The 24,712-nt window shown below is 35.7% G+C and overlaps 1 protein-coding gene across 6 annotated transcripts in view; it reads left to right on the top strand.

Moving 5' to 3' along the window:
- Positions 1-24,712, top strand: part of CLCN3 (chloride channel, voltage-sensitive 3) — a 107,438-nt gene that overhangs the window by 32,722 nt on the left and 50,004 nt on the right. For 2 of the 6 annotated variants that reach the window (XM_011959629.1, XM_011959626.1), the window contains exon 1: positions 12,534-12,916. The exons of the other annotated variants lie outside the window; for them this stretch is intronic. In XM_011959629.1, the coding sequence (XP_011815019.1) occupies positions 12,838-12,916 (79 nt within the window). In that variant the 5' untranslated portion in view covers positions 12,534-12,837. Of the gene's footprint in view, positions 1-12,533; positions 12,917-24,712 lie in introns of those variants that run through there. 6 annotated transcript variants of the gene reach the window in all.

Below are 24,712 nucleotides of genomic sequence, written 5' to 3'. Positions count from 1 at the left end.
TGACCTCGTGATCCGCCCGCCTTGGCCTCCCAAAGTGCTGGGATTACAGGCGTGAGCCACCGCGCCTGGCCGTGGGTGTATCTCTTGATCCTAGGAATTCGAGACCAGCCTGGGCAATATGGCGAAACCCTGTCTCTACAAAAAAATAGAAAAATTAGCTGGACATAGTGGTGCTTGCGTGTAGTCCTCAATATGCAGGAGGCTGAGATGGGAAGATCACTTGAGCCTGGGGAGGTCAAGGTTAGCCAAAATCTGCCACTGCACTCCAGCCTGGGTGACGGAGCAAGACCCCATCTCAATTAAAAAAAAAAAATCTTAAATGGTTAACTTTAGATCTTAGTAATGACCTGGATTGCCTAGGAGGAATGGCAGAGTCTAGGACTGAGAGAGTAGAAATACAAAATGTGGACAGAGTGTCTTGTAGTACCAGGAGTGAAGAAGTACTCATAAAACAAAAGGATGGGGGCACATCAAAGGAACACAGGAAGTTACCTGAAAAAGCTCCCAAGGGTCAAAGCTGGAATAATTTGAGCAACAAAAATAATGTAGCATGAATTATAACTCAAAGTATAAAATAATCCCATATATATGATACAAAGGATATAAGTTGATATAAAGAATTGAATAAATATGAGGTAAAAGAGACAAATCTCCCATCAAATAATTTATGTACCCATTCCATTCTATGGAGGAGAAGCTTAATTCCTACCTCCCTTGAGGGTGGGCTAGACTTACTGACTTACTTCCAAAGAATAGAGTAGGGAAAAACCTGGAAAACACTATCTTAGCCAAATAGTGAATTAATATCACCAGTGATATATCATAGATATCATGTACACTTGATATGTGACAAGAAGAGCATGTCACCTTTGTGATAGTCTTTCCAAAGACCCATAATCCTAGTCTAATCACAAGAAAAGCAACTGATGAGCTTAGACTGGATGACATTTTACAGGATACCTGACTAGTCAAAATCATGAAAACTAGGAAAGACTGAAAAACTAAGACCAAAGGAGTTTAGGGAGACAAGATAGCTAAATGCAGTGTGGATCCTGTATTGGGACCTGGAATAGAAAGAGGACACTCATGGAAAAGGTGCTGAAATCTATGTAAAGTCTGGAGTTTACTTAATAATAATATACAAATGTCAGTTTCTTAGTTTTGACAAATGTATCATGGAAATGTAACGTGTTAACAATTGGGGAAACTATGAATGAGAGGTATTTTGGGACATCTCTGTACTGTCTTTGCAACTTTTGTAAATCTAAAATTATTCCAAAATGAAGTTTATTTTTAAAAATGGGTTGGAAAGAGTTAACTTTCAAGTAATAAAAGCAAAATGTGCTTATTGTAGAAAATATAAATGATGAAAAACATAAGGTAGAAAATGAAAACTACCTGTACTCCTACCACCCAGAGATAACTGATTATTGGGATATGTTTTTTTCTAGATTGAATGCTATGTGTATTTCATTCAGCAAATAATTACTAGACTCCTTTGTGGACCAGACATCTTGGTAGGTGCTAAGGATAGAGCAGTGAAGAAGAATGATGTGTCCTTCTCTTTTGGAGCTTATACTCTAGTGATAGAGAGTACTATTAAACAATCTCACAAAAAAAGGTACAACTGTGATATGGTAAGGGCTGTAAAGAAGTATGAATGTCAGCCAGGCACAGTGGCTCATGCCTATAATCCCAGCACTTTGGGAGGCTGAGGCAGATGGATCACTTGAAGCCAGGAGTTTGAGACAGGCAACATAGCTAAACCCTGTCTCTACTAAAAATACAAAAACCAGCCAGGTGTGGTGGTGCATGCCTGTAATCCCAGTTACTCAGGAGGCTGAGGCACAAGAATCACTTGAATCCAGGAGGCAGAGGTTGTTGCAGTAAGCTGAGATGGTGCCACTGCATTCCAGCCTGGGTGATAAAATGAGAATATCTTTAAAAAAAAAAAAAAAAAAAAAAGTATGACTGTGAGAACATGTAAGTGGGGAAATCAAAATTGAAAATATATTATTTAAGATGAGAACTGAAAAATGAATGCAAGTTAGGCATGTGAAAGAAGGAAGCAGGGCATTGGAGGTGCTGGGAGCTTGTACAGGTGCAGTTGCAGGCAGAGGGAAGGAGCTTGGAGCGTTAGAGGTAAAATGGCTGGAGTGTAGAGAATGATACCTAGAAAGGGAGGGACTGAGGCTTAAGAGGTAGTTAAGCAAGGTCTAAATAATACATGTAAAGTTTTTGGCACTTTTCCCCAAGAGTGGTGGGAAACCACTGAAGATTTTTGAATCAAGGGAGTCATAAGATCTTTGTAATTTTAAAAGATCATTCAGAGGCTGTGGGGGCAAATGGATTGTTAGGTGGTGAGTGCGTGGAGGTAAATATCATAGTTCAGAAAAGAAATTATAGTGTCTAGGGCTATAAGTAGTGATAGAGAGTAGAGAGATTCAAAATAGATTTAGGAGTAAAATCAGCCAGCTATACTGATTGTTTTGATGTAGAATGAGGGAGTATAAGGACAAATGTTCTATATTTCTAGCACATGCAGTTGGTAGTGCCATTTATAAGGCAGAAGATTTTTAATACATGAAACACTGCCTTATGGTGCAAGAGCTTAAATCATTTTTAATGGTTGCATCATAATCAGATACACAAATGTATTTTCAGTTCACAGAAATAAAACATCCATTAATGTGTAGTGAATATGATGTTTTGAAAAATAGTGGTGGAAGGCTGGGCACAGTGGCTCATCATGCCTGTAATCCCAGCACTTTGGGAGGCCGAAGCGGGCAGATTGCTTGAGTCCAAGAGCTTGAGACCAGTCTGGGCAACATGGCAAGACCTTGTCTCTACAAAAAATACAATAATTAGCTGGAGCATGGTGGTTCCCGGCTGTAGTCCCAGCTACTTGGGAGGCTGGGAAGTCAAGGCTGCAGTGAGCCATGATCATGCTACTGGACTCCATCTAGCCTGGGTGACAGAGTGAGACCCTATCAATCAAACAAACAAACATAAAAACAGTGAGTGGTGGAATTGTTGCTAAAGGTAAAGTCTGAGTGCTGATAAAACAGTTGGCATTGATTCTTTCTGTGAATGAGAATAATGAAGCTCTTTGATATTAACTGCTGGTAGAAAACATTAATAAATCCAAGAAAGGTGTTTTAGGAATCATGGTATTCTCGTATGTAGATTTATAAGCACAGAAAAATTTCCAACAGTATAAAGTTGTGGTATAGCTCCAAGAAAAGTATTCTCAGAAGAATTTGGCTTTGCTACAGAGTTTCAAAGGTTATGTTTGCGCATATTGTCTTCAGTAGATGACAAGTTGATTTTAGTTTTATTGTTTTATCTGGCATTTTCGGGTAACATTGGTAGTATTCTTATGAGTAAGACATTTGACACTAAAGTCAAATTTGACAACGTATATTCTTAAGCCAGTATAGAAAGTATAGAATGGTTACATTGCAAATCTTTGGTAGAGTTTTTATAAGAAATTCTTAAATGAAGTTAACAAAGACTGCTACCATTTAATGTCTGTTGGGAAAAGGTCAAAGCTCTTTTAAATGCTCTACTCAGAATTATTTTTAGAAATAAACAAATAATTCTAAAGTTCATCTGATATTTATTCTAAGCAGGGTCATGTTCTTAATACATTTGACACTTCACCTTCTGTTGCCAACTACTTTGTAAACATTCTACACCTGTGTCTCCAGACTGCTTCAGCCAGATCAACCTAGTTAACCTATTATGCTTATATGAGGGATTAGGAGACTGCCCAAATTTGTGTGTTTATTTAAGAGTTAGCTAATGTGTTTAGGGAAGACAAACTCATACTAAGTTTATGAAATGCTGTAATTCAGGATGTTACTAATGAACTAGGAAAGTAGTTGGTATTAATAATAAACTGGTGCCTTGATAAAATTAGCCTAAGATGCCAGTGGAAAGTCAGTCAAGTACTGGATAGTTATCATCACAAAGGTCATTGGAAATAAGTGAGCTTAATTTCATAATATCCAGAAACTAGTGGTTTATACTGCAGTTACCACCTTAATTATTGTCATTGCACTTTTCTTCTTAAAAAACTTTCAAAGAAAGTTAACTAAAATGACTACCTCTTCACTCTACCTTTCTCACCCTGATGTCATGATGGGACAAATTAACTTTTCTTCTGTGCATGTAGAATATTACCTACAAACTGTCCTTGGGAGAATTGAGAAAATTTTCAAGTTTCATGTTTTGTATTGTGGTTCTGGTTAAGAATTTCAGTTGAAAAGGGCTGAAGGAGTTATGTGCTAAACCTGTAAAATCATAAGCCGAAGTAAATACAGTCATTTCTCAGTATTTGTGAGAGTTTGGCTCCAGGAGCCCCTTAGGTACCAAAATGCATGGATTTTCGAGTCTCCTATATAAAATGACATAGTGTTTACATATCACCTACACACATCCTCTTATATGCTTTAAATTGTCTGTAGATTGCTTATAATACCTGATAAAATATAAATGTTGTGTAAATAGTTGTGCTACTGTATTGCTTAGGGAATCACGACAAGAAAAGGAAGCCTGTTCATATTCAGAACAGAACAACCATCCATTTTCCTCCCAAATATTTTCAAGCCATAGTTGGTTGAATCCACATATGTGGAAACCACAGATGTGGAACCCCTGGATACAGAGGATTGATTATACATAAAATCATAGGAAGTCTATGGATCTATTTTACACAGTTCTGAAATACAGAGGAAATTCCTTGGAAAAAGCAGCACCTTAGAATACATTAAAGTCAGTTTAGATGCTTATGAAATTTGTTACCTACAACTGATTGAGACTGTAAATAAGATTAAACTAGAAAGATTTAGGTAGGGAAAAAAAAAGAAATCCACATTAGATATTAATAGAATTAGAGATACTTAGGATACGTTTTTAACTTAAAGACTTTTGAATTGTGACATAACACATCAGAAAATGCATAAAACATAATTGTGTAGTTTAATGAGTTATTACAAAGCAAGCATCTTTGTAGCCCACGCAGGTTAAGAAAATAAAGCATAACCATATTCCAGAAGCCTCCTGCGTATGTTCCTAATCGCAACCCTTCCTTTCCCTCTGAAGGTAAATACTATTTTCTCTTTGTCTAATCACTTTCTTGCTTTACTTTACGGTTTGCTCACCTCAGTATGCATCCTTAAGAATATAATTTATTCAAGCCAGAAATGGTGTGTTGAGAAAAGAAGTATATAATTTAGCATTGCCTGTTTTTGAAAGTTAAGAAAATGGAATCATATAGTATATGTGCCTTTGTTTCTTGGTTTCACACAATGTGGGTTTCAAGAATCATGCATGCTGTTGCAGGTAGTAGCTGTGTGGTTGCTCTAAACTATTGCATATCATTTTTAAAAAATGAATTTACTACAGTTTGCCTATTTTACTTTTGATGAATCTTTAAGCTCCTAACAGGTTTTGGTGGTTATTAACAATGCTACTTTGAATATTATGCATGTACTTGTGTGGTACTTAGGTCCTTAGGGGCACAAATTTTATTTGTCCTGGATGTGAACTTCTTGGGTCATAGGTCCTGTTTTCCATAGTAGTGTTTCAGTATACATTCAGACCAAGAATGTATGAGAGCTTCCATTGCTTCACATTCACTAACCACTTGATATTGTCACACTTTTAATTTTGTCAGTGTGCTATGTATAGATTTTGATTGTGGTTTTAATTTACATTTTCTTTGTAGTCAAAGAGATTGAGCTTCTTTTCATGTCTGTTTGGAAATCCTTTTCAAAGTACCGATTCGGGTCATTTGCTCATCTTTCTTTGGGAGTATCTATCTTACAGATTTGTAGAAGTTCTTTATTTTCTAGACACAAACTTTTTGTTGGGTAAATGTGTTACAGATATCTTCTATGGAGTGCATTTCACTCTTCTAATGGACAAATTATGAACAAATATTCTTAGTTGTAATGTGGTCCTATGTGTTAATCTTTTGCTTTATGGCCAAGGCTCTTTGTGTCTTCATTTTAAAAAACATCCCTATCCTGATGTTATGAAGACATTTTTCTATATTATTTTGTAAGAGCTTTGCCTTTTACATTTAGTTCTATAGTCATCCGAGTGATTTCTATATGTGTGTGTTTATGTGTTAGAGTGTATTCATTTTTTTTCCATATAGATAGTGTGCTAGTCTGTTTTGCATTGCTGTAAAGGAATGCTTGAGGCCGGACAATTTATAAAGAAAAGAGGTTGGCCGGGCCCTGTGGCTCAAGCCTGTAATCCCTGCACTTTGGGAGGCCCAAGTGGGTGAATCACCTGAGGTCAAGAGTTCGAAACCAGCCTGGCCAACATGATGAAACCCCGTCTCCACTAAAAATACAAAAAATTAGGCATGGTGATGGGTGCCTGTAATCCCAGCTACTCAGGAGGCTGCGGCAGGAGAATTGCTTGAACCTGGGAGGTGGAGATTGCAGTGAGCCCAGATCATGCCACTGCACTCCAGGCTGGGTGACAGAGTTAGACTCCATCTCAAAAAAAAAAAAAAAAAAAAGGAAAGAAAAGAAAAGAGGTCATAAAGGCTGTATAGAAAGCATAGTGCTGGCATTTGCTTCTGGTGAGGGCTCAGGAAGCTTCCGATGATAATAGAAGCTGAAGTGGAAGCAGGCGTGTCACATGGTGAGAGGGGTAGCATGAGCCAGGCTCCTTTAAACAACCAGCTTCGTTGTGAACTCACTAACAGAGCAAGAGCTCACTCATTACCATGGTGAGGGCTCCAAGCCATTCATGAAGGGTACACCTCCATGACCCAGACACCTCCCACTAAGCCCACTTCTAACATTGGAAATCACATTTCAACATGAGATTTGGAGGGGACAAAACAACCAGACCATATCAGATAGCCAGTTGCCCCAACATCAATTACTAGAAAACAGTTTTTTACCCACTCTTGTACAGTGCCACCTCTGAAGTATATGAAGGGCTCATTATATATAGGAGGGTCTATTTCTAGACTCCCCATTTTGTACTGTTGGTTTTTCATCCTGATAATGGTTATGTGTCTTTTTCTTCTCTTTTTCCCAATTCTTCTTCTCCGTCTCCTTTCCTTTCTCCTACTCCCTCCTTCCCTTCCCTCCTCCTTTCCCTTCTTCCCCTCTCTTGTTCTTCTTTCTCTTCCCTTGCCCTCCCCCGTAATCTGTGTCACTGTAGATTTATCAATCATTAGTTTTTCCGATGAATTGGTTTGCCTTTGGTGTTCTTTTCTATTATGTATTTCTTTTCTGTTTCATTAGTTTCTGATCTTATTTCCTTCTACTTTCTTTGAGTTTATTTTGATGGTTTTTTTTTTTTTTTCTAATTTCTTGAACTGGATGGTTAGCTCCTCAGTTAAGCTGTGTTTTCCTTTAAGTGCATTTAAAGCTATACATTTTTTTCAGATACTATTTTAATTCTATGCCATATGCCTTTTTTATTACCACTATTTAAAAATCATTTTTAACTTTTATAATGATGTCTACTTTGGGCTATAGGTTATTTAGAAGTACAGTTTATAATTTCCAACACATGAGGAATTTCTGGCTGTTTTTAATTATTTATAATATTATTGCGGTCCAAGAATATGCATTATGTAATTTCAGGGTGCTGAAATTTTTTGCAACTTGCATTGTGGCCCAGAAAAAAAGTCAACTTTGGTAAATGTTCCATGTATACTATAATAGTACATAATGTGAAGTTTTTGGTTATGGTGTTCTCTCCATCTTCGTTAGGTAAAGTTTGTTAATCTGTTAAAATAATCTGTTTCTTTACTGCTTATTCTCCTTGTTTGTTTCTGTTAAGTATTTGATAAGTGATGTGTTAAAACATTTTCACTCTATTTGCACATTTATCTACTGCTTCTTGTCATTCTGTCAATTTTGCTTTAGATACTTTGATCTTAGGTTATTAGGTTATATCTTCCTGGTGAATTGAACCACTCTTATTTTTTAAATAACTCTATTTCTAATTATAGTTTTTTATCTTACAATCTACTTTGATATTAATATAACTCCCAATATTCTTTGGATTAGAGTTTGCGTACTATACTGTTTTTATCCTCTTTACTTTCAGTCTTTCTGCATCTGTGTGTTTTGTTGAAACTCTTCTAACTATATAGTTGAACTTTCAAATCCAATTAGGTAGCATTTATTTTCTAATTGGAGCATTTAGTTTGGTTATCCTTAATGTAAATAGTGGCATATTTGGATTTAAATATTTCTAAAATTTAGAACTCTTAAAATCTTTTTTTGCTTAGTCTTTGTATTAGCTTATGTTCATGCCTGAATATATTTGAGAAATTCCTTCAAAAGGAATTGTTTAGGCTTTAAAACATGTTTGCTGTTTTTGGTTCTGATTTTGAAAAATTGATCATTGTGTGATGTTTTTTGTGTTTGTTTCTAAGATGGGGTCTTGCTGTATTGCCCAGGCTGAAGTGCAGTAGTGCAATCATGACTCACTGCAGCCTTGACCTCCAGGGCCCAAGTGATCCTCCCACTTTAGCCTCCTGAGTAGCTGGGACCGCAGGCATGTGCCACTATGTCCAGCTAATTTTAAAAAATTTTTTGTAAAGACAGGAATCTCCCTATGTTGCCGAGTCTGGTCTTGAACTCCTGGCTTCAAGTGAGCCTCCTGCCTCAGCCTCCAGAGTGCTTGGATTACAGGCATGAGCCGCCATGCCTGGGCCAATTGTGTGATATCTGTGAAAGCAAACTCTTCGTATTTTTATTCCTGTGATATGTTATTTGGGTAACCAGATAGCTATATTGGAAACTAAAACTTCTTATGTTTATGAGGTATGAATATTATAAAACCATTTTTTTCAATTTATTTTCTGGCTTGTCAGTTTTAAGAATTTCCACCTCTTCTTTCTTTAAGCCTTCAATAACTTTACAACTAATTGTGTAGTTTGTTGATTGTCTCCCCGGGAAAGCGCTGCTATATCTTTTTTTTTTTTCTCTGATGCATTTTGATAGGGAGAATGACTGACAATGCAAGTTAAGGTTTAGTGCCACATAGTGTGTCCAAATGTAAACTTAAAGCAGCCTGTATTAGTCCCTTCTCATGATACTATAAAGAAGTACCGGAGACTGGGTAATTTATAAAGAAAAGAGATTTAATTGGCTCACAGTTCTGCACGCTGTACAGGAAGCACAGCATCTTCTGGGGAGGCCTCCGGAAACTTACATTCATGGCAGAAGGTGAAGGAGAAGCTAGCATGTCTTACATGGCCAGAGCAGGAGCAAGGAGGGCAGTGAGGGAGGTGCTACACACTTTTAAAGAACCAGATCTCAGGAGTACTTTATGATGAGATAGCACAAAGGGGATGGTGCTAAACCTTTCATGTAGGCTCCACCCCATGATCCAGTCACCTCCCTCCAGGCCTTGCCTCCAACGTTGAGGATTACAATTCAACGTGAGATTTGGGTGAGGATACGGATCCAAACCATATTACAACCATATTGATGGATTGCAAGCTACAGTTTTTAACCTACTTCTATTAATTAATGTTTATCTCATGTAAGTGATTTTATTTGTAAGCATTCTTTTAAAAATCTTTTTGGCTTGGTGCAGTGGACAGTGTTGGGTGGGCCTGGACAAGTTGTAAGACCTATCTCTACAAAAAAAGAAATTAAAAAATTAGCCAGGCATGGTGGCACACACGTGTGTATTCCCAGCTATTGGGGAGGCTGAGGCGAGAGGATAGATTGAGCTAAGAGGTCAAAGCTTCAGTGAGCTATGATCATGCCGCTGTACTCCAGCCTGGACGTTGGAGTGAGACCCTGTCTCTAAAATAATAAATACAAATAAAAAATCTTTTCATTATGGAATAAATTCTAAAACATTGAAACATATGGAGAAGAATATTGTGTACCTTTTCATCCTGGTCACTTACTTTAAATAATTAACAATTCATAACCAATTTTGCTTCATTTCTACTCCCTCAATTGTGTTGTAATAAATCTGAAACAGTGTGTCATTTATATAGGTAGATAGATATACATATGTATTGTGTATTTCTAAAAGATTAAGATTCTTTTAAAGGTCATTATTTTAAAATATGAATAACTCCTTAAAATCAAATATCTTGTGTTTCCCATTTCCCCAATTTTTTCTTAAAAAATTGTATTATTATCTTTTAAGTCTTTTTAAAAAAATTCCATAGGTTTTCCTCTCTACCTTTTTCCTTACTAAATTGTATTTGTTGAAGAAAACAGGTCATTTGTTTCCTAGTTTGGTTTTTTCCTGATTACATTTTTGAACTATAATTTAACATGTTTCCCTGCTCCTGTATTTTCTATAAGTTGGTAGATCTAAAGGGAAAAAAATTGTTTAAAATTTATTTTTATTGTTTTAAAATTTAAGTACTTCTAATATTGTAGATTTCTCAAATCCTTACTGTTATAAGGGGCTTAAAGGTAGAACTCTTAAAAGATTATTGTCATCTATTCTGCCTTCCTGGTTTGTAGATACAGAGACATCCCAGAGAGGTTGTGATTTATCCAGATTTCCACATGAAGTTGAGATTACAATCGAGGGTGCGTTAGAAAGTAAAAATAACGTCTCCTTTTGAATTTTGATGCCTTCATGTGTGCTACTTGTGATTTTGGGTCTTTAGAATTCCATCCTGCTCCAGAGCTATGCCTAGGAATTCTTGAATTTGTCTTCTACTCTCTCTCTACCTGGGCTCCACCCTCTTTGTAATGCAGTTAGTTAATCTGGTAATAAAAAGTCTCTGTCAAAGTCCTCTTATGTGTCAAAGTCCTCTTTTGCCACACCTTCCGGTCTACCTTGTGCTTTTCTAAATTGTGATTGGACTTAACCTGTGTACTGATACTTTTACTTTAAGAAAGTGGCAGCTGTGGACCCCATAATCACAAGGGAAGTGTTTACTTCTGAAGTTTTAAAGATTTTTAGGTTTATTATTATAGAAGTAATATATTTGTTTAAACAGTGTGGAATTATATAAACACTGAATGTACCCCCCAGCCTCTCTACCTTATGTCTCAGTGATAACAATTGCTAAGGGCTTGATGTGTCTTATTCAAAACTTAATTCTATACAGATATAATTATATAGATTATATATTATATATACACACAATTGTTTATCTTTAAAAAATAATTCAAAAGGGCTACAAAACTTTTACATACGAGGCATTGTCAATATTTATTTTACCAGGAGGATTTGACCCTTCAGTGAGTGCTGACTATCATTTTCATTCTTTATGATCAAGTTGTAGATCAGGAAAAACAAGTGAAGAGAGTGCCTACAAATACTGGGAAATCTTGTGGATAGATTTTGATTTTTTATGTAAAAACGTATAAGAACATGAATGGTATAAAAACAAAATCCTTTATCAACTCCATGTAATTAAATATTTAGAAAAATTATATGGTGGTAGAACATACAGAAGAACCACAAACTTCCAAATTTACATTGAGCTAATTTAGTACAGTTAGCCTTTGTCAGAGCTTTCCTTGTTTTAAAAAATTATTGACTCAGTGTGCAGGAAGGAGCATAGAAGAAAAAATTGCCAAGAAAATTTGAAAAATACAGAAAATAAAGAAAAAACACCTACTATCTTATCATAAATTTTAATAGCTAGAATCAGGATAAGATAGAGTATTCCTGTGGCAGTAATTCTAGTCTATATTCCTTTCCCGGAACCCTGTCTCCCAAATTCCAGGTGAGATTTTATAAGAAGCTCTGTTTATCTGAGATTTAAACGAGATTTAAAATACAAAAACTTGATTTAACCTATACAGTTTTTTTAGAAGACCCCAAATAACTAAAATTCATAAAAATTTCTATTAAAGAAACAATTTCTGAATTTTATAACAATTTCTAGAAAAGTTGAGACACATTTTGCTAAAAGTTATTTCAAAAACACGAAACCCTTATGAGGTAAGAAAAATACGAAGCTAGTAGAGATAGGAAAGTCTTCTGCTTAGTAAACCTTTTTTGCATAGTTTACGCACACACAATAGTAAAGTTACTTAGTATGTTGATAAGTTTTTTTTCTCCTCAAAAGCTACGATGCCTTACTAGCTAGTTCCTTCAAGAAAGGAAACAAGAAGCTGCTGGAGGAGATTGGTGAGTGGGATAAAACACTATTCAACTCTTCAGTTATTTGGTTTTTAAATCCTCAATGAAAGGCTGCTGTATATTGTAGACTATTTTTTATTTTTAATAGACTTAGAACCAAGTTTCTTGAGAAACCTTTGGCATATTGTAGTTTTTTTATGGCTATGACTCACATGACATTACTGTATAAAACTGGTACATTCTCTCGTAAAAGCACACAAACTTACTAGAGTACTGCTCTCATTTTTTTACATTAGAAATGAAAAAGGGCATTGTCTGCATTCAGAATTTCCTTTTTACATCTCTGTATTACTTCTTCCCCTTTGTATTTATCTTAAAACCAAAAGAAATAATGTTTCTATTGTTTTACTGTCGTTACTACTGATGCTACAGAAGCTGTATTGTGAGTGCTTTAAAATTCTCAAACCAGTTTTGTGTGTTATACTTGGAGCTTAGTCATTGTCATACGTAGCAGGACCTGATTAAGAAGGCTGTTCCGCCTCTAAGCCTTGCTAGATTGTAGCCAGTAGCAACCAGGCTGCAATAATTTCCCTTTGATGACATCATCCACTGTGGAAGAACCCAGTTGCTTCAGCGAGTCGAACTACAGTTCTAACCTCATCAAATATGGCATCTCCCTTGCTTGCTGCAGCAGGGATGGAAGAAATGCCACTTTCCTTTTAAGCTAGCAAGCTTTTCTTTTTCTTTTTCTTCTTTTTAAAAATTCTAATTATGGATGCTTCTTCCGACCCTTATTTGCCTTATGACGGGGGAGGAGACAATATTCCCCTGAGGGAATTACATAAAAGAGGTAATACCATCCCCTTGCTGTGAATTCTCTGTTGGTATGTTTTGCATGCGGCTGGGCGGTCCTCTAGCTTAAACTGGTTCTCGTTTGTCCTTTAAATACTGCTGTACATTGTTTAGTTGCCCTGGGTTGTTAGTAAGGGGAAAATACAACCTTCTGAATGGTTATGTAGCCATCCCTGATTGTTTTCTCTGTGCAGATTAGTACTGCTTCAGATCACGTCGGGCTCCGACTCCATCTTCTGCATGAAAATCTTCTTTCTAACTCTGAAAATGAATTAATATGCTTTTACAGCCAACTAAAGTCGCGTTGGTTGGCACCTAAAAAGTGACGTTTTTCTTCCTTTAGAAAACTTACATTTCCTTTAATTTACCCAGATAAATCAGGTGATTATGTACCATTATATTTCAGCTGCTGCCAATTACCATATAGATTTTATACCACAAAATAAATTTATAGCAAAAGCTTTACCTACATTTTAGAACATTTTAAAATGACAATAAAGATGAATAATTTCTATATTAATACTTTTTATTTAATATGTATTTCAACTGAGTAACATACTACATTGTCTTCCACAGGTATCTTGTGAAATTTGATAGGATAAAACACGTTTAGGGTACTTTACTAAATGTCAGAAAAAAATAATAGTTATTGGTTTGTGAAAAGCAGAAGAGCACCCAGCATGCCTGTAAATCTTTTGGCAGTCACTTCCTTAGTCTCCTTAAAATTGATTGCATGTTAATTACTGCCCTTTTTTTCATTTTTGTTAAATTGCATATTCTAAAAACAGACTGGTTGACATTTGTTGTCCTAGAAAAAAATTGAACTTCAAGAAAAATCTCTTAGCTTATGTGACTTCATTTTTGAGCCACATTAGTTTGAATTACTGCATGATATTATAAACTGACCTTATGATTTAACCCAAACTTTTATTTGTAAGTATATAAGGAAGTAATAATGTTTTTCTAATATAATTAGCCTGCTTTATTTAAAATAGACTTTGTGTTCTGATAACACTTTTCTTTTAGTATTAAGTTCCACTATAATTTAAACATAATGTATTCAACAAATGTCTATTGGTTGCATTGTGTCTGCTAGACACTATTTTAGGGTCTGAACAGTTGTAACATTATCTTGTAGTATTCTGTAGTTAGTAAAAACTTGCTTTTTACATTTTGAGAAAAGCTATGTAAGGATCATGTTACATATATTGTGCTTTCTCTTACAGAGTAGCCTTCCTAATAAAATTTCAATATATGGGTATATGTATATGTTAGAACATTTGGAAGAAATATCTAAAAGCATAAAGAAGAAAATAATTTCTCATAATCACACCACCCAGAGTTTTTTATTTTTTTATTCTTAATGTTGCGATCTTAAGTTCTTCTATTTCCTATGTTCTCATTATCAGTTTTCTGGTAAGGATTTCTTTAAACAGGAAGCAAGGTGAATGAATAGTTACTGTTCAAATGTCACATTATTTGCTAGTCAGTAATTAAACTGTAAAACAAGACAGGCTATATTTTCCTCATGCTATTAGAACATTTGGTTGTTAATGATGATAGAATACCTGGGCTTTAGAAATTTAAATTCCTTTTGTGAAGCTTAATAGTCTTTGACAGAACTTACTTATGGACTGTCTCAGTGTAAAATATAAAAATAATAAGAAATAAGTCAAAACTTATGTGAGAGTAGGCATGGTTACTGATATTACCAAAATGTAAGCTTTTTATTTCTATTATGCTTTCATAAATAATCCTTTAAGAATCTTGCTTAGGATCTAAATCAGTCCCACTCTTGGCAGCTCAATTAGGTTCTTTATCCCTTGATGAGACTTAATCTATTAATATAAGCCATTGTTATTGAAAGTAACATTGTGTATGTGTAGTTGAGATAAGTGAGTTATTAGGCTTGCATGTCTGCACTGTATTACCTCAAACATACTGTAGTATCCTAGTGTCTATGCGTAAGATGTTATATGTTTTCTGTAATTTATGAACCGTTGTAGCCATGGGTCAACACAATGGAATTGATGGAGACAGGGAGCTAACAGATCGAAAAAACTGAATCAGCTTCCCTGTGAGGAAGAACAAAACTATATAATGATTAAAATTGATCTTCAGGCCGATAGTGAAGAGGCAGATAAAGTATAAAATTGTGAAGGATATCAATAAAGTAAACATGAATCTGTTTAGTAAATCCCTGCGTGGTATAGCCAGGGATTTGCTGGGTAAATTGAATTTAATACTACTTTTCAAGGTGAGATGGTAAATGGTGAAGCTTCCTACTTAAGTAAATAATGTCAAGTCTGGAAGTATAAGTAGATTCAAAATAGAATTAGTTTAATGTACTATTGATAGATTAGAAATTAAGATGACATTTCAGAAATAGCCATCTTTAGGGGTATATTTCCTATATAGAAACAATCAAGCTTTCTCAAAAGGTCTCTTCCTTTTTTATCAGGAAGAAATGCTTGGCTTATTTGGACTGTTAGTTTTACACTTTTTCTTCTTAATTTGTTCAAGATGTTTAAGTAGTTTTGGAGGTCAAATTTCTTTCTTCTACCAACCCTTTATAATGGATTTGATCTTTTGGGCCTGAGCCTCCATTTACTCCATGAGGGCCTTTAACAATTATTTAAATATTTAATTGTTTCATTCAGAGTGAGCATATATATACACATATATATATACACACACACGTATATGGCACTACTAGGTGCTGTGGAGAATTATGATAAAAATAGTAATATTAATAATAGTTAATATTTATTAGAATTTCCTGTTAGCTGGATACTGTTCTAAGTGGGGTTCTTTTTTTTTTTTCTTAAGAGAGAGGTATCACTCTTTCACCCAGGCTGGAGTGCAGTGGAGTGATTGTAGCAAACTGCAGCCTTGAACTACTGGGCTTAGTTCCTCCTGTCTCACCCTCCTTGGTACATGGAACTGCAGGCATGCAACACCATGCCTGGCTAATTTAAAAAACAAAATTTTTTTTTTTTTTTTTTCCAGAGAGAGTCTCACTATGTTGTCCAGGCTGGTCTCCAACTCCTGGGCTTAAGTGACCCACCTGCCTTGGCCTCCTAAGTAGCTGAGATTACAGGTGCGAGCCACTGTGCCTGATTTTGTTCTAAGTGCTTTATGTGTATGAAATCATTTAAATCCTCATCACAAGTTTATGAAGTAGGTACTGTTATAATCCCCATTTTCTAGTTGACAAGACTGAGGTAAGGAATTGTTAAGGAAAAGTCAGAATTCCATCCAGATATTTGGCTCGTACTCTAATCATGAGGCTAAACTGCTTCTCACTACATGTATCTTCATAGTAACTTGTGTTTTAAGTGTGATAGAGGCATAAGAAAAACAAACTTAATCCTGAGGAAGTTAGTAAATTTCTAGTGAATGATAGAAATGAGAGAAATTTCTTCTTCCCGTAAAGTCCCGATGTTCTTTAAATATTTAATTGTTTCATTCAGAGTGAGCATATATATATATATACACATATATATACACACACATACACGTATATAGCACTACTAGGTGCTGTGGAGAATTATGATAAAAATAGTAATATTAATAATAGTTAATAAAGTCCCAGTGTTCTTTGGGACTTTAGGGGAAGAAGAGATGAGTCTCCTTTTGACAGGTGTTATCAAAGTAGACTGTTCTCACATACACAAGGGAACGCAAGTTCTTTTGGGCATTCCTGGTGGATATAATAAAATGAGTAAATGCTATGACAGGAGGAAATGCCTAGTATGTTGCTCTTGGATTAGTTTTGGTACAACAAAGGCAGTTTTGTTGTGAGTCACTGGAAAGGGTAGTGTAGAAAGGTGGAAGTTAGAAGAATGGCAGATCCTACAGGACTAACGATGGACTTAAACCACAAAAAGTATAGCTTTGCCGTTGAAATAGAAGTTTTTTCAAGTTTTATCTTTTTTTTTCAAGTTTCTCCCTGAAATTATTTCTTGACATTCATTAGCTTAGCAATGTATCTAAATAAAGCTTTTTTGGGTTTCTGTTATAATAGAAGTTTGTTCCTTTTTCTTCCCTCTGAAAAGTATCATTTTTTGCACATTATTTGAAAATCCAGGTGTTATATGATGTTCTTATTGCCAGAGGAACATTCTGTAGGCTCTTTGTAAAATGATTTTAGGATTCAGATACTTACTATATTTTTATTGGCCCTAATACTTTATCCAACTGGAAAATTAAACCTCTTCTTAAAAAATTAATCCATCTAAGTGTCTGTAAATTAAAGGAACAACTAAAGATTGTTTATTTGGTGTCAAAAACTTCTTGTTTCTACAACAGCAGTATAAAACAAAGCCTGTTTTTAAATGTACTTTTCCCACAGTATCTGAATTTCAAATCTTCAATAAAATGTGGTTCATATTACTACCTCTAGCTTGATTTTCTAAAAATAGCCGACACTTAAGTATAGTTAGTTTTATGCCATCTCATGGCTTGTCAGAAATGCTTTGTATCAAGATTTCAAAGTGTGAACAGATTTCCTGCGGCATTGATTAAGTTTGTAATTTTGGCTGTTTTCCCAGCATCGAGGTTTCTGCTTTGTGTTTATGCAGGAGACTGGTAGCTTAAATTGTACTTTCAGGTTTTGTTTCCTGTTTTTAAATTAACATATGTGTAATTTCTAGTTTCTTTGTAGCCCTTTGCAACTTTAATTAGGTCATAAAGTGGATTTATTCTGATTTCTCTAATAAATTTTATAAATTTATGAAATATAGCAAATTTTATAAATCTTTTTATTCGTGTATTATACAGCTCATCATATATGCAGGCATAATAATTAAATTTGGAACCTGTTTCCAGTTACACAGATTTCTTAATGTCCACCTTATCATCTCTAACTAAGGATGTAGCTTTTTAATTTGAGGTGGCAACAGAACAGAAAACAGTAAATTGAGTAATGGGCTTAGTATTGCTGCTGCCTGGTTGTGTATCTTTGGAAAACTTCTTTGGGATTTGGCATTAACTTGCAAGTCTTTGCAGTTTAGACAGTTAAATATGACTGAATGACTGAACAAATTTTAATAGCATATGCTTCTTTTATGCTATTCATTTACCCAGTAGACATTTAATTGACCACCTGCTAAATATGAGGCACTATTCTTGCCGTTACCTTTTTAATCTTTGATTTGGAGTCTGCTAACATTCTGGAACTTCCACTATCAACTTATAACGTTTACTTTCCCCTCCCTTACCAGGAAGGCCATTTCTTATCAGTACGGTCGCAGAGAGAGAGAAAAAAGAAACATATGGGGCTAGACTTCCTGCTCTTAACATACAGAAGCAAATAGGTTGTGAAGGAATATATGGTATTCCTTCCGTAATTTTTTTTTTAAAAGGTTCATATGTTTTGTCTGTGTCTTATGTAACAGTAATCTGCATTATGAACTTAAATGACAAGGATCACCATTTCACATCTTTGGAGATTGATCACAGAGGTAACAAGGAACTCTTATTAAATAACTATATGCATTATTTTTCATGTAAAACCATTATTTGGATAAACCCCTTCGAGAAAAGACTTAGGCTCCTACCAGTGTCACTGTGATATTTACTAATAAGCTCAGTTTAAGGTGCAGCAATTAAGGTTTTTTGTTTTGTTTTGTTTTGTTTTGTTTTTTAAAGTTCAGTTCAGCAAATATATGTGGAAAGCTTGTGGGTAAAATTATATTTGTCTTTATGGTAAAGCAGACAATTTTATTAATGCCTATATTTTTCTAGTTCAGTGTTTGTCAAACTTCAAGTTTTAACATGTTGATCATGAAACCAGTTGAATTGTGACCAGTATTTTAAAAGGAAAGATTAAAAAAACAAAGTAAAATATCAGTATATACCAACTATTAAGAGTAAGCATTGTTTCTAAATTTTGGTTTTATTTAAGTACATATCTATATACTATGTCAGTGAGAAACATATCTCAACTTTTTTTTGCAAAAACATTTCAAAAGCTAAAAATTAGTTTGAAAACCTGTTTGTAAGTACACCTGGGGTAAAGGTACACTTCCTGTGGCATAAGATGTTAGGAACAACTGAGGTTGAGAACGGGGATGCACTATTATCATAAACTTCTGCTAAAGCATAAAGATGTGAGTGCTGGGAGCAAAGCAGTGCTCACCACTTCTGCAGTTTTGCATTGCAGCATTTTAAATAATATAGGAAAAAGTGAACTGCAACCAAAGGCAAAGAGGGATAGTGATGGTGAAGAGTAAGATTGTATTTATTGTCCAAAGGCTAAGTGCATATACATATGTGTTTGGGAGAAGGCATCATGTAATAGTTCTTAACCTACTCTGAGAGAAGGTTGTCCACATTTCTTAAAGTATACATGTAAACCAACAGTGAAATTATTTTAGTGACTTGAGAATCAAAGTGCTAGAGTTTGAATCCGTGTTCTCCTACTTGCTAGCTGTGTGACCTTGGGCCTGTTTAACTCTCAGCATCTTGTTTTCCAAATGTATAAAGTGGAGATAATAGTACCTGTGTCATGTTGTTGGGAGTATTATATGAACTAATATATATAATGTCCTGAGAACAATGTCTGGCACACATTAACTTACTCAATTAAAATTAGCTATTCTTACTGTTATTATTAGACATGAGCTAGATAACAGTGACCTCTGTCTGCATGGGAAAGATTATTTTAATTCTGATGTAGTTCAGTTTATCTGTTTTTTTCTTTTCTCTCCTGTGCATTGGTGTCATATCTAAAAAACCACTGCCTAACTCAAGATCACAAAAATTTACTCCTGTATTTTATAGTTTTAGCTCTTTAGATCTAGGATCAATTTTTAGTTAATTTTTATATATGGTGTGAGGGAGAGGTACAATTTCATTGTTTTACATGTGAATAGCCAGTTGTCCCAGCATCATTTATTCAAAAGACTATTCTTTCCTCACTAGAAAAAAATATTTCTTTTTTTTTGAGATGGAGTCTTGCCCTGTCCCCCAGGCTGGAGTGCGGTGGCGCGATCTTGGCTCACTGCAAGCTCGGCCTCCAAGGTTCACGCCATTCTCCTGCCTTAGCCTCCCGAGTAGAAAAAATATTTCTTTAAAGAATAATGAATACTTTTTTTTTCTTTTTAACCACTGTCACTCAATTGGAAAAAGAATAATGAATAATTTTAAATCATTTTCCTACAGGTAAATTTAAGTCTTTTTGTTTAGATTACACATATTAGGAAATAATGGATTTGTATTTCCATAGGTGTGCTTGATCTTTATAAAGTTCTCTGTCTCTGAAAAAAATAAAATAAGGCAAAACAATCTTCTTAATAGAGTTATTTTTGCAAGAAGGTTGCAAGCCAGTTTTGGTTCATCGATTGAATAATTTTTCCTGCTTGCTGGAGATATTTCAGTATTGGTAATGTCTGAACTATGAAATTCATGAATCATGCATTTTAAGAATTTGTTTCTGTGTCCGTACCAGGCATAATGAATTAAGTTATCTGTTAAAAAAAATTGATTTTTGCTCAATATACAGTTGTAGAAGAACTTATGTCCAAATTTTTAAGACTTTTTTTTCATTTTGAGATGGATCTCACTCTGTTGCCCAGGTTGGAGTGCAGTGGCGCAACCTCTGCTCACTGCAACCTCCACCTCCCAGGTTCAAGTGATTCTCCTTTCTCAGCCTCCCAAGTAGCTGGGACTACAGGTGTATGCCACTATGCCCAGCTAATTTTTGTATTTTTAGTAGAGATGGGGTTTTACCATATTGGCCAGGCTGCTCTTGAACTCCTGACCTTATGATCCACCCGCCTCAGCCTCCCAAAGTTCTGAGATTACAGGCATGAGCCACTGCGCCCAGCCAGACTTTCGTTTCATTTTGTTTTTTTGGCTTTCTTTGTCATATTGTTAGTCTTTTGGTTAAGCAGTATTATAACTTAGTCATATGAGTAATATAATGCAGCATGCTGAAGTGTGTGTGTGGGGGTTTGTTTTTGGTTTGTTGTTTAAATAGATATGAGATCTCACTGTTTCCCAGGCTGCCTTGAACTCCTGGGCTCAAACGACACAGCCTCCTGCCACAGTGTCCTGATTAGCTGGGACTACAGGTGTGCACCACTGCACCTGGCTTTTCTGATGAAATTTTAAATACTCAAATATTTGAGCAGAAATAATAGCTTGTGTTTATTGTTTTTCTACTATTTGTCAAGTGTAGTATTGAATGTTTTACATAATGTATCTCCAGTCCACATACCATACTCTAGTAGAAGTGGGTAACAAAACCAAGGTACTCAAAGAGGTTAATAAGTAACTTGTGCTAGATCACAGAACTATTGGGAGGCAGAGCTGGAATTTGACTCTAGGTCTTTCTGACCTCAAAGTGTAGTAAAGTCATGGAATTTCTCTACTAGGCCACCTGGAAGAAAAGTGATCTTTTTTCCAGTCTTTTTTGCTACTGTTTTTCAGCCAGGAGATAGTAGAGTTGGGTAGTAGAATAGTAGTCACGGGCATCTGGTAATCAGCCCTCCAAAAAAGTTTTTAATTTTTTTTTTGTCTTAAACTTGGCAGCTACTTTCAGGTCATACTTTCTTATCATCCAAGAGCTGGATATTTAGGTAACAGGAACTATGGAATTATCCTATATCCTCTTGAAGGTTCAGCTATTAAAATTAATTGGTTCGGATTACCACTGTGCCAAGATTTACATTTCTAGGAGCCACAGTTTGATTGATCTAACTTGGATCTGTGTGTTTTCTTTAGCTGGGGAGGAGAAGGCACCTTGATTGATACCTTTACCAGGCCTGCATGCAGTGAGGGACAGAAGTTTCCTTAAAATAATTGGGTTCTGTTATAGAAAGAAGGGGAAGGAGATACCAAGTGGGCAAAACAATCAGGTTCCATTATATAAATAATAACCCTAATGTGAGGATAATAAATGGATAATATGATTATTTTAAGGTTGGAAATATACCTGGTTATTAGTATTGAATATCTGGTAGTGGGGTTGGAGAAAAAGTCGAGAATAAGAAAAGACTTAAAATTGTAAAAATTAATTGAAAAATAGGATGGCTGAGCAGATACATATATGTTAGATAATGTTCATAATGTTAAACCAACCTGAAGATTTGTTTAAATTGTAGTATGTAGCCAGGTGTGGTGGTGCTTGCCTGCAGTCCCAACTACTTGGGAGGCTGAGGCAGGATGATTGCTTGAGCCTAGGTTTGAGGCTCTAGTGAGCTATGATTCTACCACTGCTTTCCAACCTAGGTGGCAGAGCAAGACCCCGTCTCTAAAAAAATAAAGTGAATAAATTATAGTATGTTATGACAAATACAGTTACTTGAAGTCACTGAAAATATGCGTGTACTTTTAATGATGTGACATAATTTTTAGGAGGTATGAATGAAAAAAATCAACTTGTATGTGTGATCTTACCTATATCTCACGTATAGAAAATGTAAAAGGCTCAAGCCAGTCACCATTTTAACAGTTCTAACTCTCTTGATTCCCTTTTTTCTCCTCCCCAGCAATCCTCATGTAGTTAGGTAAAGTTGGTTCTTCATCTGGCTTATTGCAGAAACCCTTAGCCTGTTTACTTAAAGCTTTTTGAAACCCAGAGACCCATCTTTTGAATTCAAAAGTTTTGACTATTAAGAATCAGTCTTTTTGTATGTTTGTTGGCTGCATAAATGTCTCCTTTTGAGAAGTGTCTGTTCATATACTTTGCCCACTTTTTGATGGGGTCATTTGTTTTTTTTCTTGTACATTTGTTTAAGTTCCTTGTAGATTCTGGATATCAGACCTTTGTCAGATGGATAGATTGCAAAAATTTTCTGCCATTCTGTAGGTTGCCTGTTGACTCTGATGATAGTTTCTTTTGCTCTGCAGAAGCTCTTTGGTTTAATTAGGTCCTATTTGTCAATTTTGGCTTTTGTTACCATTGCTTTTGGTGTTTTAGTCATGAAGTCTTTGCCAATGCCTATGTCCTGAATGGTATTGCCTAGGTTTTCATGCTTTTGGGTTTTACATTTAAGCCTTAAATCCATCTTGAGTTAATTTTTGTGTAAGGTGTAAGGAAGGGGTCCAGTTCCAGTTTTCTGCATATGACTAGCCAGTTTTCCCAGCACCATTTATTAAATAGGGATTCCTTTCCCGTTGCTTGTTTTTGTCAAGTTTGTTGAAGATCAGATGATAGTAGATGTGTGGTGTTATTTCTGAGGTCTTTGTTCTGTTCCGTTGGTCTGTATATGTGTTTTGGTACCAGTACTGTGCTGTTTTGGTTACTGTAGCCTCGCAGTATAGTTTGAAGTCAGGTAGCATTATGCCTCCAGCTTTGTTAATTTTGCTTAGGATTCTCTTGGTTATACGGACTCTTTTTTGGTTCCATATGAAATTTAAAGTAGGTTTTTCTAATTTTGCGAAGAAAGTCAATGGTAGCTTGATGGAAATAGCATTGAATCTGTAAATTACTTTGGGCAGTATGGCCATTTTCATGATATTGATTCTTCCTATCCATGAGCATGGAATGTTTTTCCATTTGTTTGTGTCCTTTCTTATTTCCTTGGGCAGTGGTTTGTAGTTCTCCTTGAAGAGGTCCTTCACATCCCTTGTAAGTTGTATTCATCATCACTGATCATTAGAGAAATGAAAATCAAAACCACAATGAGATATCATCTCACACGAGTCGGAATGGTGATTATTATAAAAAGTCAAAAAACAGTAGATGTGGGTAAGGCTGTGGAGAAATACGAACGCTTTCACATTGTTGGTGGGAGTGTAAATTAGTTCAACCATTGTGGAAGACAGTGTGGCAGTTCCTCAAGGATCTAGGACCAGAAATGCCATTTGACCCAGCAGTCCCATTACTGAGTATATACCCAAAGGATTATAAATCATTCTGCTATAGACACATGCACACATATGTTTATTATAGCACTATTTACAATAGCAAAGATTTCGAACCAACTCAAATGTCCATCAATGGTAGACTGGATAGAGAAAATGTGGCACATATATACTGTAGAATACTATGCAGCCATAAAAAAGATGAGATCATCTCCTTTGTAGGGACATGGATGAAGCTGGAAGCCATTGTTCTCAGCAAACTAACACAGAAATAGAAAACCAAACACTGCATGTTCTCACTTATAAGTGGTAGTTGAATGGTGAGAGCACATGGACACAGGGAGGGGAACATCACACAGGGAGACCTGTCGGGAGGTGGGGGACAAGGGGAGAGAAAGCATTAGGACAATACCTAATGCATTCGGGGTTTAAAACCTAGGTGAAGGGTTGCAGCAACCACCTTGCTGCAGGTGAAATGCAGCAAACCACCATGGCACATGTGTACCTGTGTAACAGACCTGCACATTCTGAACATGTATCCCAGAACTTAAATTTAAAAAAAAAAAAGAATTTTTCTCCTCTTTGGGTTTCAGAAGCCTACATTTGAAACTGGGATACCATAATATCAAATCATGTTCTCCATGCTCTGCTGTGTATTTCTTTTCCTATGGCAATGGATGTCTCTGACTGAATTGGTGCGGGGAAGGTGTGTGGAGGGGTCAAGAAAATAGCGTGAAATAAGGAAACTTGTTTAGTCTTTCCTAGAGGTATTCCACTACAGCTCCACTATGGTCTTCACAGGTAAGTGAGAACTGCATATGCTTTGAGAAATGGGAGGTCCAAGGCAAATCCTGTCATTTTAGGTTAGTGACATCTAACTATGGCCCGGCACAGTGGCTCACGCCTGTAATCCCAGCACTTTGGGAGGCCGAGGCAGGCAGATCACGAGGTCAGGAGATTGAGACCATCCTGGCTAACA

The sequence above is a fragment of the Colobus angolensis genome, unplaced genomic scaffold (genome assembly GCF_000951035.1).
Source record: "Colobus angolensis palliatus isolate OR3802 unplaced genomic scaffold, Cang.pa_1.0 Scaffold5, whole genome shotgun sequence".
Taxonomy (NCBI): domain Eukaryota; kingdom Metazoa; phylum Chordata; class Mammalia; order Primates; family Cercopithecidae; genus Colobus; species Colobus angolensis.
Note: the sequence above shows the minus strand (reverse complement) of the source record. Positions and strands in the feature narration are given on the sequence as shown.